The following is a 16,882-nucleotide window of genomic DNA, read 5'->3' as shown; positions in this document are numbered from 1 at the left end:
CGGCCGCGGCCTCCAGGCCACAAGCCGTTGCCTTGGCGGAGGGAGCGGGACGGGCGGGCGGCGGCGACCCCCGCCCGGCCGAGGGGAAGGGAGGGGAGGGGAGGCGGTCCCGCCGGCGGGGAGCTGGAGGGGAGAGCGGCCGGCGGTTCCGGCAGCTGCTGGCTACGCGTTGTCTTTCCCCGTGGGGTTGCCGGTGTTGGGATCGGTCGCCTGACCCCTCAGGAAATAAAGCGGATTTGTTCGTTGTGCTTGGACCTTGCCTGGCAGCTGTTCGTGGTGACCCCCCAAGCGCGAGCCCACCCGGCCGGCCGACGTAGCAAAGCCTGGCGCGCAGCAGGCCGCGTACGCGCGGTCCTTCTTCACCCCGAGTCGGAAGGATCTGTTCGGGGGGCTGCGCGCTGACGTGCCGAATGTACGGCAAGAAAGCTCTTCCGCAGATCTAAGCTCTTGCCTCTTTACCAAGCAGTGCTGGCAGCGACTAACAACTCCGAAAATATCCACGCGTACAAGACAGGTACTCCTTGGCAAAAGATAAAAGCTATTGCGACAACCACGTTTCAGAGAGAGGAGGGGAGCATCTTACCACATTCCCATTGTCAGATGAGTGTCTAGACAGCGTCACAATCGGGGCACCGGTGGTTAGACAAATTTCAGCATCCTGCTGCCTCGGAAAGCCATTTCTTATGGCCAAAAAAAAGGAAAAACATCGATTGGGCATCTCACGATTAGTGTTGCAAGCTCAGCCCTTCAGATGAGATGACTGCAGCTAAGGAACCAAGATTATCTTACGTTTTATGACACAAAATTTCTCAAGAGACTTTATTTCACTTATGAGCTTCCCTTTCACTCTCAACATCGCCTTTTCAGCATCGAAGGCGCTCTCAGAGATTCAACTACAGTCTGTTTTGTTTGCTATCAAAAAAAAAAACTTTTCGTTTGGGTAACCACTGGAATTTATTTAGCCTAAGCTGCTACCACATGCCAAATACTTTCTCTACTTCTTCTATATTTATCATATATGTTAAGCTTAAGTCCCCACCGCCACCCCCAGCGCCCACAAAAATGTCTGCTTTGCTTGGCTTATAAAGGAAAAAGATCCTTTTAAGGCAAGACACGTTTGTAAAAGATAACGCTTGCTCGTTTTTACCATGTCGGCAGTGTGAGAGAAGGGAGAAAAAGAGAGGACAGGAATTTTCATGATGGAGAGACATCCCCTTGCTTATGCACGTGGATTCCTAAGTCCACCCAACACCATAACTGCTCAATAAGATGTAGTAATAGTAGTAAAGGATGTCCTGGTGTATAACGCCTTGTTTAAAAATAACACTTGAAAATGTCTTCACAGTTGTTCTTTCCGTTCCATTGGGAAGCATCATTGTCATATCACCTATACAGCTACAGCATTCAGGACATTGGCACCCCAGTCCATGTCTGTAACTGCTGAACACATTAAAATGGTTTAAGTTGATGTCAAGGGGGACCTCATTACAATATTCCAGTACTTAAGGGGCAGCTACAAAGAGGAAGGAGGCTGTCTCTTCACAAGGAGCCACAGGGAGAAGACAAGGGGCTGTGGGTACAAGTTGCATCGGGACAACACTTATCTTCACACAAGAAAGAAATCTCTTATGGTGAGAACAACCTCCCAGGGTTGAGGGTAGAGTCTCCGTTGCTGGAGGTTTTCAAAATGCCATCAGACAGGGTGCTAGATAATCTCACCTAGACTCCTTTTCCCATGAAACATTGGATCAGAGGTCCCTTACAACCTGGGCTGTTCTATGATTCTATGATTTAATTTTACTTTCAGAGCTGGGATGGACAAGGTGTATATATATGGCCAGTTACCACAGAACAGGTGATTAGTAACTTGTTGGTCCATATCAGCTGAATGATTTTCAATCATATGTCAATACCCTGTAAGTTGTCTGTGAGCACTATTTTTTTTTTTTTTACTATTTTAGCTAAGCAGCTATGGAACTTTCTGAGTATAATCATGATAGCTATATATGGAGGTATTACCAACATCCTTTTACTTGTCAGTTCTCATCTTATGTAGTAAAGAACTTTGTTCATACTCTGAAATTCGGCATTGCATAAAGACGTTATGAATCGCCGTCCTCTCAAGGATGCTCTTTTCTAGGAGAGAGGCCCCCCACATCTTAGAAGACCTTCTTAATAAGAATGGCTACACAGGCTCACATCAAGGTAATCAGAACACTACCTCTGACAGCAACTAGGAACAGCAGCAGAGCAGAAGACTCTGCAACTATATTTTCCCCAGTATCAACTTCCAGTTTTCAGCAATCTGCATCTTCTAGACTTCCCGAGTCAGAGTATGCGTCTTTACATCTGATCATATCTGATGGCTCGCTCTTACATGAATTTGCCCAGCCACGTTTTGAGCCCATCTGAGCTTTTGGCATCCACAGGATCATGGGGCAATGGATACCACAGTTAAATGGTATTGTATGACCAAAGTACTTAATTTTGTTTGTTTTAGAACTTCTTCCTTGGTGTTCCCCAGCTCTTACTAAGAAACAAGCACTAATCATTCTCTGTTGCCACCTCTGTAACAGTCACAAGTCTAGAGACATATTTCTTGTAATTCCCTACCTTTTGCTGTAAAATATGTGAAGAGGCATGAGGACTTAAGGGCAAGATTGTTCTGAAAGTTGGCACACTTTTGCCTCCAAAGGGTGCGACGAATACCTATGGTGTGCGAGTTCTTAGTCTTTAAAATACGGTAAAGATCCAAAGCTTTCCAAGTATCACAGAGTGAAGATATCCTGTCCTTCCTCTAATTCATACCTTCACAGAAGGTATGAAGAAGAAACAATTAAAACCACTATGTTAACCCCAATGATTATTCAGCTGCTGAGGTGGAGCAGCCATTCGATTTTAAAAGATACATTTTGGGCTTCATGGAGCCCAAAAAATTGGTCTTGTTTCTGGATAGGGGGTAGCTGCTATTTGATGTCTGAAGCTGGCAGCTGTTTCCTATTTTGCATTTGGAAGTGACACATCCCTTAAAGAAACGTTGCTCCTGTTAAAAAGACACCGATGTAATTTGAGCTGAACATTTCCAAGTTGCGGGATTAGAGAGATGAATCTAGTTTTTTAATGGCATGTCATAATCAGAAAGCTGCACGGAGGTTAAGGGTCACATTTCATACCCAGAGCCACTTCTAATCTCAAATATTTATCTGAAATTAGAAGCATCAGGAGAGAAAGAAGGGGGAGGCAACTACAACCTGGAGTTCATTAAAGTGCTACAAAGAGGAACTCATTAGGGAATAGCTGAAAATACCCTTAACAATTCGGACTTCTGCCACTGTCAGGATCAAGAGGATGCCTGCAAATCTACCAGGTGAGCCTCAGCAAGACAACATCCACCATGCTAAAAACTTTTCAGAAATTGCATTTCATTAGTGATTACAGTGAACAAACTGTAGTATGACCTTTCCCCAAAATCACCTTTTAGGCAGCTAGTGCTTTGCATTAGATAAATATCCCTGGCATTATGCACGTTTGCATTCTGTCACACACCCACACAGAGAATAATGCATAAATTTGCTTCTCAACAAAGCATGGAAACCCCCCTTTTTTTTTCTCTCAAATGGATAGGAAATCAACTGTGAACTGTGAAATACATTATAACCAGTTCCAAAATAGAATATAGAACAACAGTTACTTATCTTATGCTGAAGAGTATTTCTTCCTGTCTGTACCAATGGTACATGCTACTGATCATGCAGGGTCCTGGAGACATTCAAGAGGGTGGTTCCTACCAGAGCATCACACAGCATGTTAGGTTTGTATGAAGCATAGAAATGAGCGCCATTGCCCTGTCAGAGTTCCTTTACGCCCACCCAGCACTGATGTTAGAAGAGATGGCAGTAGCTGACTATGCAAAAGCAGGATTTTTTCTGTTGGTGAGTGGTCTTCTATGGGGTAACTGACACCACACACGCACACACGCTTTTGATCAACACAAGACCCAAGAAACAAGCCAGGGAACTTCAGCTGACCCAGGGCCACAGAGCTGCTTAAATCAGGCGTGAGAGCTGGCTACGAAGGGCAACCATACCTGTGGCACAAGTCCTTGCACAGGACTCCAAGTGTAATCTTCTCAGTTTCTGACAGGGAAACATCAAAAGGGCAAGTCCTGGAGCTGCCTCAGTCCTGGCAGAGTGCTAGGGAGTTTCAGAACTGTCTTGTTTGGTGTTGTGTAGCCCAGTCCAGTATAGTTCAACATATAGAACTGCATTAGGACAGAGTGGAACATATTATGCAGGCTATTTCATTTTGAGAGGTATTAAATGAAAACAGCATCTCCCTTAACATTATTCCCAATCATTAAAAATCTCTTGCTGGCCTCCTACATGCCTTACTCCTACCAATAAAAATGCCCGATTCTCAGCGCCCGGAGCAGTTGTTCAATTCTTCCACAGCTTTCACTGAGCTTCCTTCTGTACTGAGCCCAATCTATTCCATGTAGGGTGGGTCTTCTCAAAAGATTAAAACTTAGTGAACCTCTCATGGTGAAGGACAGTATTATAAAATTCTCTAACATCTGCATGCATTTTGATGTTCTCTCAAGTTCAGTATGTCAAAGAGTTAAACTGCGCCAGATTTAAATGTCTAGAAGTAAGAAAGCAGTCTGTCATGCCATAACCTCATGCAGCCTTACACTCTTCTTAGCAGCCCTCCTGCTCCTTCATGACAGGTAATACAAACATCTTACTGGGCTTTGGAAGAATGACAAGTAAGAGTGCTTTGAAAGAAACCCTCTCTGAGTTACCTAACCCAGGAGAAGAAAAAAGCTGAAGGGGGCTCAGTAAAGCCAAGACAGACAAAATTTAAATTTCTTTGCTTCACCTCTTCGGACAAAAAGGCCCACAGATCTGCAACCTTAACACGCATTCCTCTTTGCCCTAAGATGCTTCACTGGTGTATCACATTCAGTCACCCCTTAGCACACCAGCTGGTACAACATGGTACAGAGTCCAGTAGCTGCAGACCTCCCCAAAGAGCAGGAGCATGGAAACCAGGAAGAAGGCAAGCCTATCAGTGAGATGAATGGCAGCCTTTTCTCTGAAGGAGGATGGTGTTCAGCAATCTTATTCATCCTATTTTCTTGCTGCAGCTAGTGGAAGATGGGGTCCTGGAGTTGTTCATGCCGACTGTTCCAGTGATCCTGAAGCACTCTTGAGGACTTGCCGATTCATCCGTTCAGACTTGGTGCAAACTAACCGGTTTTCCAGCTGCACCTCTGCTCAGGCAACCGGACAAGCTCTCTAACTTGCTGTAAGTAGTCCTAGTGATCAACTGCTCATACCTGTCACAGCCAGTGAGAAAGGGATATTGAGGCCAGCGTAGAAAAAGATAGGACGACGACGCTGAATTGTGCTGGGACCAAAAATGTATCTGTGGGCGCAAACGTAGTGCGTGTGTGGAGGGGTACGTTCAATTTAGTGGCTTTTCCTGGCTTAAAGATACTGTTGGTACTATCGGCGCTTAAATAAAAGAAAACATTTGGAGATAAAAATCTGACTGAGGACAGAGCTAAGATTGAGACTACTTAGGAGTAACTGAAAGATTAAAAAAAACATGGCAAGCAAATTGCAAAACCATGTGCTATGTATGTAGGAAATTCAGTGTTGACGATGTGCTTAGAAAGTCAAAACACGCCAAGGTAAAAAATGTAGTTGCAGCAGCTGGACAGCCTTAAGTCTTGCTCTACAAAACACCCCTCCACTTACTATTTTAAGATTATACTATTTTCACCTTTTCTGATCCCAGATAAGACTACATCTCCTGGTAAAGACAGACTGTTTCCCTGCTCCTCTCTGGGGGGCTTTTGCGGGGCATGAGCTGTCCGTTTTGGTGTCCAAACGAAGACGGAATTATTCAAAGTGTAGCATTTTCTCTGTTTTTCCTCGGTTTTTAATACTGAGGTCTGCAATAAGGACAGCATTTCTGTGACGTTCGTTGCTCTCACAGACAGGCACTCTAGCAACCGGGACTCGGCACGGCCTTTTCTCCAGGATCCCTCCTGCAACCGCGGGCAAAGTCCCAGCCCCAGGGAAGAACCAGGGAGAGCTGCTGGGGGGGCAAACCTCAGGAGCCGCGACGAGCACCGAGGCAAAGGCCCCCCGTGGCGCGAAGGCTGCGGCCGGCCCGCCCGCCGCCGAGAGCCGCGCCCGCCGTCGGGGGGCTGCAGGCGGGGCGAGGGGCCGCCGCGCCCGGCAGGGACCGAGCCGGGGACCGAGCCGCGCCTCCCCCCCCCGCTCCCCGCCAACCGCTGCAGGAGAGCTCTCTCTCCCGGTGTCCTTCTAAGCGCAGCCGGGGCCACCGCGTCCCCTCGTGCTCCCCGGCAGCAGCATCCCCCGGCCGGCAGCGACCCGCCGCCCGCCCCGGTCACCCGCGGGCGCCTACGCGAGCCGGACGGCGATGTCTTTGGGGCAAAGGACCGTCTCCCGCCTTTCCGCAGCTCCTGGCGGGCCGGGGCCGGGCTGAGCCCGGCACCGCGGGGCAGCCCCCGCCGCGCCCGCCCCGAGGGCTCCGCGGCCACCCCCGGACAGGCCCGTGGCGGCGGGGGGGGGGGGCGGTGTGGGAGGGGAGGGCCCGCACCGACGGCGGCCGGGGGGGCGCGGGGCAGAGCGCTGCGGGGGGGGAGCGGGGGTGGCACGTCCCGCGGGGTGGGACGGGCGGCACCGCCCACGTGGAGTCGGGGAGGAGCCGTCGTCGGGGCCGCGGGGGGAGTGGGTGGCAGCGGGGGGGGGGGGGGGTGCGGCGCGGGCCGGGGGCGCCGCCGCGGGGACTGCCACGTGCGGGTCCTCGCGCCCGCACGGCCCGACCCCCAGGGCCGGCCCCGGGGCCCCGGTCCCGGCGAGAGGCCGCCCCGCGCCCCCGCCGCCCTGCGGGCGAGGCTGGCGGGCGCCGCCGGCCGCCGCCGCCGCCGCGGCCCCGGCGCCGGCAGGGGCGGCGATGGCGGCGCCGGCGGGCGCGGGGCGCGCCCCGACGGAGCGGCCCGCCGCGCCGTGCCGGTGCGGCGCGGCGCAGACCCCCCGCTCCCTCCGCCTCGCTCCGAGGGGGCGGAGGGCAGGGCAGGGCGGGGGCTGGCCGGCTGCTGCCCCACGCGGCGCCCGGGCTGGCGGCGCCCCCGGCGCGCTCCCCGCGCACTCCGTGCCCCTCTGTCATGCTCGCCGCCTGGGAGCGGGCGGCGGGCTCCTGCGCCGGCAGCCGCGCCGCCGAGCCCGCGCCGCCGGCGCTGTCCTCGCCGCCCGCCGCCGACCCCCGTCCCCGCGGGCGGCGCGGCGGGGCGCGGCGGAGCGCGGGCGGCGCTGCCCGCCGCCGGGGGCTGGCTGCTGCTGCTGCCGCCGCGGCGAGCGGCGGGTGGCGGCGGGCGGCGATGGGCACGGCGGCCGTGCACCTCCTGCTGCTGCTGGGGCTGCTGCACGCCGGGCCCGGCGGCGAGGGCAGGAAGGGCTGGCGGCGGCGGGGCCCGGCGGCCCGCGAGCGCGGCGAGGCGGCGGCGGCGGCCGCGGCGGCCGCGGCCGAGAGCTTCCCGCTGGACTTCACCGCCGTGGAGGGCAACATGGACAGCTTCATGGCGCAGGTCAAGAGCCTGGCGCAGTCGCTGTACCCCTGCTCGGCCCAGGCGCTGCCGCACGACCTGCGCCTGCACCTCCTGCACAACGCCTCGGTCACCTGCAACGACGGCAGCCCGGCCGGGTGAGTCCCCGCGCCGCGCTCCGCTCGGCGCCCCGCCGGCCGGCTCCGCGCCGCCCCGGGGCTGCCCCGCAGCCGCCCGCCGGCGGCCTCGCAGCGGCCCCCCGCCGATGCCCCGGGGCCCCGGCCCCGGCCGCGCGCTCCCCGAGTCCCGGCCCCGGCCCCGGCCCCGGCCCGCCGCGCGCTCCCCCCGCCCCGGCCCCGAGGGCTCTGGCGCCACCGCGCGGCGGCGCGCGGCGCGGCGGCGACAGGTGCAGCGAGCGCCTCCCGGGCGGCGGCGGCGGCGGCGGCGGCGGCCCGAGGCGCTTGTCTTGGCGGCCGCGAGCGCCGCCGCCCGCCGCCGCCCGTTCCGCCGCCGCCGCCCCTGCGCTCTGCCCAAGCGCTCGGCGCAGCCCCGGCGCCCCGGCCCGGCGGGCATCAAAGCGCTGCGGTCGGGCCCGGCTCCCGCTAACGCCGCGCCGCCTCCTGTTTGTTTGTCCTCAGCTACTACCTCAAGGAGTCCAAGGGCAGTCGGCGGTGGCTGCTCTTCCTGGAAGGTGAGCGCCGGCGCCTCGTGTGGCTCCCGTCCCCGTCCCGTCCCCGTCCCCGTCCCCCCGCGCCGGGCGGGGTTCGGCAGAGGGGGGGCGGCCCCCGGCTGCCCTCGACGCCCCGGCCCCCGCCGCCGGCCGCCTTCCCTCGGCCGTCGCCCGCTCTGCTCCGCTCCGCTCCGCCGCGGCCCCCGGCCTGCCCGCGCCCCTCCAGCGGCCCCTCGGAGTCGCCCGCCGCGGCCCGGCCCCCCGCCCGCGGGCCCAGCGCCGGGCAGGGCGGCGGGGCGGCTGACCCCCTCTCTTCCCCTCACCAGGAGGGTGGTACTGCTTCAACAGGGAGAACTGCGACACCCGCTACGACACCATGCGGAGGCTCATGAGCTCCAGGGAGTGGCCCGCGACCCGAGTGGGTGAGTCGTCCCCCTCTGCCCCGCGGGGCAGCCCCCGAGGAAGCGGGGCCAGGCCGGGGCAGCCGCCTGCGGCGTTGGCGGCATCGCAGGCGCGTGGTCGCTGCCGCGTGACCGCTCCTGCCCCGGCGCTAGCGCGGCGTCACGGCACGGACGGGCTCTCGCTCCTGCCAGAGGACGCCCGAACGAGCGTGCGTCTCCGCTCTCTGGGAAAGCTGTAGAAGCAGAGATGTGCACTTGCGGTTGGACGTTGGGTTATCACCGGTAGACAGTACTGGTCTTTGGAACTCTGGCCATTATGCTCTCTCTGCTTTAAAGGCATGCACGTACTCACAAACCTGCTGGGATCTTCAGAGCTGTGTTTTAGTTTTTTGTTTTTTAAAGAGACTTTGTGTTTCTGTTAGTCATGTCAGAAGAACTGTTCTTGGGCCTCGTCCTCTGCTCGTCAGGACAGATGCAATTCCTTGCACACTGCGCTGGGGGGGTGTGTTTGCCTGTAGTAGGACTGGCCCTACGTGCATAGGGAGAAATCGGATTAACTGTCTGGGCTTTTACCTGGAGCTGCGTGGTTCCACCTTTTCCCCGTTTACAATTGTGTAACGTCACTTAACCAACTACAGAGATTCTCTGTGTGAAAGCATACATCTGGTGCATACATAAAGTATTTGTAGCGTCTTTTCAGTGTCACCCATAAGGTGGAGTTAGCACCCCCGACACCCACGCTCTGGACCACTGGGCTCCTGAGTCAGCACAGAAATGCTGAGCTTCTCCCTTCATTCTTGCTGCTTAGGCTCCAGCTTTCCGAGTACCTAAACCTCTGCCACTCGCACAGGTCTTATAATTGCATATATTGGAATTTATCTGCTAGGATTTGATTTTTGAGGAAGTACTTAATTTTAAGAATGTATCACTTTTCTGTACTACAAGAGGCTTCTAGACAAGCCTCATCTCTAGCAGGAATCAAATTCTGAAAGTCACATCTGCCTAAGGGCAAATTTAGAAATGTTCCTTCCCCTTCCCTTACCAGTGTATTCCATCATGGATGTTTGTCTTCTGTGTGGTCAGAGATCCCGCATGAAGCTCATATGGTTTCTCTGAAGTCATAGACCGTCATTTGTACATTTCTTGTTTCTTTGTGCCCATCTGCAGGAACCGGGATCCTGTCATCACAGCCAGAAGAAAATCCCCACTGGTGGAATGCAAACATGGTGTAAGGAGGGACAACGAAGGGAAATAGGTTTATACTTAAACAGCATCTCCTGCCTATTAGGCTAGCAAGAATGCTACAAAGACAGATTAAGACTAACACTTGTGAGAGGAAGTTGTATGTTTCTTCATTTGTTCTAGTTCAGCTCTCTAACAAGTAGCACTGGCAAGGTCTGGAGAAGCTTAAGTCCAGTCTCCTTGGAGTTCTGGGGTGATCTAACGAAGAAAAACTGGGGATAGCTTAGAGAGCCTTCTCAAATAGATGAAGTGGCAAATACTGTTGTGAGTGGTGGGCTGATAGTATGTTACACATTTGCCAATTTGAGAGGAATGTGGAACAGCTCTTCTGCTTCAAAGAGAAATGAGAAAGACGCCAGTTGATATATGCATCTATATAGGAGGGAAAAGCAGAAGAGAGGGATGTTAATTTGCATTCTGCAAGCCGGAGACAAAAATGGGAAGATAACTTCATTCCTGCAAAAACCTCCAGTGGCTGCAGTCAGCATTTACACTGCATTGACAAGGTCTTCTAATTTTTCATGTGAAAAACTGAAGCACAAAGAGTTTCCCTGTGGCAGGCCATCCACCATATCAGTGGGACAGCTAAGAGCAAAATCTTGGCCCATCGTTCTGTCCACTGAACTCAGTGCTTCAATTAGATTGATAAAAGACACATTATTGGTTGATTTAACTCAGTAAAGCTACCAGTGTTCAGGAGAAAGTTCAAGACAGTTATAATTGTCACTTGGTGTGCAAGAAGGTAAGTTGTCTAACTGGACAAGAAACTCTTCCCTTTTCCCCTCCCCAGGGTTTAATTTTCTTCCACTTACTTGACCCTTTCTTCACCCCTCCTTGCATGTCAAAGGACCATCAGTACTCACACAGCTCTCTATTACAGATTCATCCCTTATTGCTCAAGTGATGTTTGGAGCGGTGCCTCTTCCAAGTCTGAGAAAAGTGAGTGTTGCTGATGGGCTGTTGCTGCCCCAGACATCACACATTAAAGGATATGGCCAGACTTCTGTGAAATTGCGTGAATGAAGAACAGGCTTTTTCTTGCTGAAGGGCAGGAAAGAATATCAAGCTACTTCCAGATAAAACATCCTGATCTCTTTAGCTCAGGCTGTTTTGACATAGTTCAGAGCCACTGCTTGCAGAGATGTTACACTGATGCAGTGTGCAAGGATTAGAGGAATGAAATTCCTTTCAGATGAATCTCCAGGTTCCAGCACACAGCAAATTAAATGGTGTAGCTGAGGAACCATGGTTTGTTGCATGCAACTTTGCTTTGCTGATCTGAGAGGCAAGTGCAGTGAATTTAGCTTCAGACTTCTTTCAGGAGGATATGTGGCCTTTGAAAGGAGCCGTCATGTGTCAGGCTAAAGCTGTCTGCAGGTTTCTTTGGGAAACGAAGAATAATTCATCTTAATACATGCATTGCCATCGGCTGTCATTTTGATGATGACGGAACTCTGGGAGTCTGCTTAAAGGAGTCCTCTTCCAGATTAAGCTGGATTTCATGGAAGTTAATTGTTCTACCTCATGTACTTCTCTGGGTTCCCCAACTTAAGCAGGATTGGTGTCTGGGTGCAGTAATGTCTATAGAAACACCAGGGGCTTAGTTCTCTCACTTGTTCATGAAGAGTTTTCTTTGACCAGAATGGAATTACTGTTGATAGATGCTGCTGTGAACAAAAGAATTTGGTCTAAGGTGGTTTGTGATGTGGCACTGAAAGGCAGGAGGTTAATGCTTTTCTTTGAGTTACTTGTGAGTTCTGGCCTTAAACCAGGCACCGTGTCACTCGATGACCACTCGTGGATACCATGGATACACTTTTTGTCACAGTAAGGGCCTTTTTCACTTCATCACGGCTTCTTCCGATTTTTCCTATGAAGCAGTTACATTTTAGCAAACATGGCTGCCTTTTGGTGGTGCTGAGGAAGTAGCGGTCTATGTAGGTGTAACATTTTGTGAAACGTTGAGTGTCTGAATTGGCTTTATGACTGGGAAAAAAGGGATGCAGTAAGTTGGAACTGAGATTCCAGGTGGTGGGAAGGTGTGCATATTCCTCGTTCATAGAGAAAGGGTCCCAGCGCCTTCCTTCTTGTTTTCACTCTCTAAGTTTAGCAGTTCCTAAGCACTGTTGTAAGAAGGTGTGCTTGTGTTCTTGTGTATTCTGTTCACTCTCTATTCGCTTTCAGGGAAGCAAGTTTTGCACGAGGGGGAGTATCTCTTGTTAGGTGTACTTGATACAGGTGGAGAAAATGGGCCTGGTTTTAGGTTCATAATCTCTTTGTAAGTTCTTAAGCATTTGTGGAGAGGAAGCAAAAGTCTTAGCCTGGACAAGAAACCATTTTGTTGACACTGAGCTATCTCTTCCAGATGAATATGCCTTCATGGGAGCACTGATCATTCAGGAGGTTATAAAGGAGCTGGTGGGAAAAGGTCTTAGCACTGCAAAAGTGTTGCTGCTAGCAGGGAGCAGGTAGGTATCTACAAGATTTCCTGTGGTGAAGACGGGAGATTTCCACAGTAGAAAGTTGTTAGGGAGGAGGTCTCAGCAGCTCCTGAAAAAATTCTTTTAGGAATGCAGTAACGCTAACACAGCAAACCCTGTATCTCTTCTGTTTTCTCTTCTAAGTGGCACAACAGGGCATGATATAATATTTCCTCAGCTTTTGGTCCAGGTACACTTAGGAGAAGATGGAGAAAATAACAACGAGGTAAAAGCTTTGCAAGATGGAGCAAATGTGTTCATTCTTCCCTGCATCAAGAATTCTGGGTCCTGTTGGCCCACACCATGAGACGCATGCCTCTTGTGAATAGATTCAGGACATCTGAATTAAAAAATCAGACTTGCTTGACGCAGATGCTCTGAATCGTGCTGTGTTGTTCAAAGCTATGATACACTCAGCATATGTTACACAGGGGTGTAATATAGAAGTTGCAAAAGATGAATTTGTCTCACTTCAGATTCTTTCAGTTTTTGAGCTGCCAAACCTCTTGCAAATGATATAAAGCATATAGATCTCCCAGAAGAAAGAATAAGAACAGGATTTGGTTTCTGAGGTATCGGATTGTTACTCAGCGCTGGCTTTATTTCTGAGTGTTTTGCAAAGCAAGGAAATAACTTGGTGACTAGCAAGTTAGTAGTGGGTAGTCCTGCGGATAGATGAAGTTGTTTATAGAGTGTCACTGCTATGAGAGGATACATATGCAAGCCAGCCATTTAGTAGCTGTGTGTGCTTCATGACTGCAGTATTAACATTGCTGTTGCAGTGCTGGAGGGACAGGAGTGCTCCTGAATGTGGATCGAGTGGCAGAGCAGCTGGAGGAGATGGGTTATCAAGGGATTCAGGTTCGAGGCTTGGCAGACTCTGGATGGTTCCTGGATAATAAACAGTATCGCAGAACTGACTGTATTGATACCATAACATGTGCTCCAACGGAAGCCATCAGAAGAGGAATAAGGTACAATCAGATGTTCTAAAGTACACTTTTGTAAGAGGTTAGAGTGTGGAGAAGATGTCCTCCTTCTCTATCTTCATTTAGATACTTAATGAGTCTTTATCATCTACATCAGTGATTTTTCAATGATTTTATTGGAAAAGACAGTAATTTAAAATCTAGACAGGCAAAAGAATGTGTGCAGTTGTAGATGCTCTAAAATGTGTTGATGGGACAATGTAGCCAAGAAGGAACTCTGGTGTCAATAAGCTGGAACTATGAGAACAGAAATAGACTGGGATATAGAAAGGCTGTTGTTAAGATTGCACTATGCCTTTCATTCTGTTACTGCTTTGTCTTCTAGGTATTGGAATGGTATTGTTCCTGAACGCTGTAAGCTGCAGTTTAAAGAGGGAGAGGAATGGAATTGCTTTTTTGGATATAAGATTTACCCCACTCTTCGATGTAAGTATCAGAGGAGAAATAAAATGGATTCTAGGGTTTCCTCTGTATCCGCAACTAACTTAGAGCAATCCCTTTTCCAAATTTTGTCTTCCTAGGTCCAGTCTTTGTTGTCCAGTGGCTCTTTGATGAGGCCCAACTTACCGTAGACAATGTACACCTCACTGGCCAGCCTGTTCAGGAAGGGCAGTGGCTCTACATCCAGAATCTGGGTAGGGAGCTGAGAAACACCTTAAAGGATGTGACGTAAGTATTTAATTGATGAAAACCTGGCATGTTTATTTCTAAGAGACATTCTTATCCAGTATCCTAGCAGCATTTCTCAGATCTCTGCAGAAACAAATGTTCTAAATTTGGTAACTATTGGTTTGTCTATGTCAAGAATCTTGCCTTTTTCATTTCTGGATAAGTACAAAGTAATATTCAGCTTCACAATTATCAGCTACCCTTTATTATCAGTAAGAACGTGGTTTTTTCCTTTCCTACCTCCAAGGTGAGGTCTGAGACTCCTTGCCATTGCACAGCCATTAACCTCACAGGGATGTTTTGAAAAGCACTGATCATAAAACGTCCAGAGAGTTGATGTGACCACACAGGAGGAAATGTTAATGTACCTTACTTGCTTCATACAAGAGCAGCTATTCAGGAGTCTCTTGTTGCAAATGTGCACTGTTAGGCAGGATGGAGCCCCTTTTCTTCTGGATACTTTCCAGTCCAGTCAGGTTTTGTATCATGATAGTAACTGCTGTTTCTAAAAATCTTGCCAGGGGCAGGAAAAATTCCACTTTCTACCTAGTCAGGAAGGTTCTATTTATCAGGAGTGACTTTGTCCTTCCAAGACCTAATCTATGTTTCCTTTTTTCCTTTAGCGCTAGCTTTGCTCCTGCCTGTTTGTCTCATGAGATCATTACACGCAAGTGAGTGCTTTTGCAGATTCTATGAAAGGTCAACAGGGAAATGGTAGGGGAATTAACCAGTCCTGACAGCCTGACCCCTCTGATACAATCTGTACGGTTTGTCTTTTCAGTCACTGGACAGACATCCAGGTGAAGGGGACATCATTACCCCGTGCCCTGCACTGTTGGGATCGGAGCCTACATGAGAGCAACAAAAATGGGAAGGCCCCTCTGAAAGGCTGCCCAATTCATCTGATTGACAGCTGTCCATGGCCTCACTGCAACCCCTCGTGCCCCACTATCAGGGACCAGTTCACAGGGCAGGAGATGAATGTGATCCAGTTCCTCATGCACATGGGTTTTGATGTTCAGAAGATGGCACAGCAACAGGGCCTGGAGCCCAGTAAACTTCTGGGAATGCTCAGCAGTGGTAACTAGGAAGGGGTCTTCAGAGGGGCAGAGAGATTAGATCAGGAGGAGACTCTAAGCCCTTCTCCCACACTTTCTAATCTTCTTCCTTACGCTCATGCAGGCAGATGCACGCTCACACCCATGCATGCTCAAACCTGTACATGCCCACGTGCTCCCACACTCTTGCACACTTAGGATGTGTCAAGAAAAAAAAAAAGCAATTTCTTGCTTACACTATTTGACTGGAACTTGTTACCTCCAAACTCCAGGGCTCAGTTTTGGCCATTCACATCATCTTCCTGTGTTACACAAGGCAATCTGATACAGGGAGTAGGAAAGCCATAAATAGCAGCAGTGAGAACCTTCCCCAGCTCTAGGACTTCTTCCCTTGACATGAATTTTATGTCATGGACTTGATACAAGTGGTGAAAAAAGCAAGCACTGGATTTCTTTTGTCCAACTAGAAGTGAAGGAATGATTACATGACTTCCTGGAGGTTAGCATCTCATGATGAGTCATAACGTACAAACCCAGGACATGTGCTAGGGATGGACACTCTTGTACTCAATTTACTTTCGTATTATTTTATAAAATGACTTTTTTATTACTTTTTTTTAAACTAAGCAAGAAATATAAATGATATTGTTTTGTAACATATTTTTTTTAAATAACGAAGAAACCTCTTGCTACTTTGGCAACGTGGACATATTTATTTTAATATGTAAAACGCTATTTATAAGGGCTGACCAGAGAACCATACATATGTCTTTGTAAAGTTGTATATGCTGCTCATTTGGATGGGTTATCCTTATGATCACTTGTGCCTGGGAGAGGGCTGAGGGTGGTATTGATATTTTGTATTAATTAGACTTCTGCGTTCCCCTTGCAGTATGCTTTGTCATTGTTTCTCTGATGAAGAGGTTGTAATATGAGGTCTAAGTACAGAGATTTTCACCCAGCATCTGATGTTTGCGTACTTGCACAGAATTTTCAGCTTAACTGATTTGCCAGGTATTTCAGGGCACTGCATTTTAAGGTGCAGGGAGATCTGGGTTTGCAGCAGAGGTCTCTATTCTAGTGAAAGAAATGTTTGATCAGACCGTCTGTCCTGTCTTGAAATGGGGAGCATTTGGAACATAAAAGGCAGAGAACACAAGACAAGCACCAACATATTTCTATTCTTCTAGTCATTTGCGAACACACCCACCTCAGAACATAGAGAATCCCCTTTGATGGTAGTGGGAGGAGAACAAGGGAGGGATCAGGAATGTGTGACTGAAGCTGGAGAGAGTGAGATACCATTCCTTGGGGGGGAAAGTATACAGGCAGCTGCAGAAAAGCTTTATGCTGTAGCGTACTGCAGCTGGTGTAGACAAACCTGCACAAGGAGCATAATTTACATCCATTCTGCAGAAGTTCTTGACACCGACTTCGCATTTGTTTGCACTTGTATAAATGGTTACAGAAAATTGGGGCCTAATTCTAGAAAAATTCCATGCACTTTCAAGATGGGTCTTGCCAGGTTAAGAGAGTAGTGCTGTTTGTAAGATCCATTGTCTTAGGTGGGTAAACCCCAAAAAGAACAAAACTGCAGGCATTCGGTTACTTTTCCTGGACTTCAGCAAACAGGCAGGCAGTACCACACAGGAAATAGGTGTCCTGCTGTGCAAGATGGGTTTAGTACACATTTAAGATAAAAAAGTAGCTAAAGAGAAAATGAATGGTGCTCCCAGCATAACTGAAATGCAGGAAAACTGTCAGTGGAGTTTCCCTATGATCGGTCTAGGGATT

At 50.2% G+C, this 16,882-nt stretch overlaps 2 protein-coding genes across 5 annotated transcripts in view; one reads left to right on the top strand and one right to left on the bottom strand.

Annotated features, from left to right (window-relative positions):
- Nucleotides 1-733, bottom strand: part of ASPSCR1 (ASPSCR1 tether for SLC2A4, UBX domain containing) — a 51,220-nt gene extending 50,487 nt beyond the window's left edge. The window contains exon 1 of the mRNA XM_069799571.1: nt 584-733. Coding sequence (XP_069655672.1) covers nt 584-718 — 135 coding nt within the window. The 5' untranslated portion in view covers nt 719-733. The remainder of the gene's footprint in view (nt 1-583) is intronic.
- A 6,242-nt stretch (nt 734-6,975) lies between these two features.
- NOTUM (notum, palmitoleoyl-protein carboxylesterase) lies at nt 6,976-16,190 on the top strand. Of its 4 annotated transcripts, none has more exons than XM_069799560.1 (11): nt 6,976-7,737; nt 8,218-8,270; nt 8,598-8,671; nt 9,818-9,878; nt 10,773-10,831; nt 12,258-12,360; nt 13,155-13,346; nt 13,687-13,787; nt 13,883-14,030; nt 14,654-14,701; nt 14,812-16,190. In XM_069799560.1, the coding sequence occupies exons 1-11, from the start codon at nt 6,991-6,993 to the stop codon at nt 15,116-15,118; spliced, it is 1,893 nt and encodes a 630-aa protein (XP_069655661.1). In that variant the 5' UTR covers nt 6,976-6,990; the 3' UTR covers nt 15,119-16,190. The 4 variants fall into 4 exon arrangements, with proteins under 4 accessions (XP_069655661.1, XP_069655662.1, XP_069655663.1 ...); XM_069799562.1 differs by having other exon boundaries at nt 7,123-7,737; nt 8,576-8,671; XM_069799561.1 differs by lacking the exon at nt 9,818-9,878 and having other exon boundaries at nt 8,576-8,671.
- The last annotated feature ends 692 nt before the right edge of the window (nt 16,191-16,882 follow it).

This window comes from Haliaeetus albicilla, chromosome 12 (genome assembly GCF_947461875.1).
Source record: "Haliaeetus albicilla chromosome 12, bHalAlb1.1, whole genome shotgun sequence".
Taxonomy (NCBI): Eukaryota; Metazoa; Chordata; class Aves; order Accipitriformes; family Accipitridae; genus Haliaeetus; species Haliaeetus albicilla.
The sequence above is the reverse complement of the archived record's forward strand: the minus strand, read 5'-3'. Positions and strand labels throughout refer to the sequence as shown.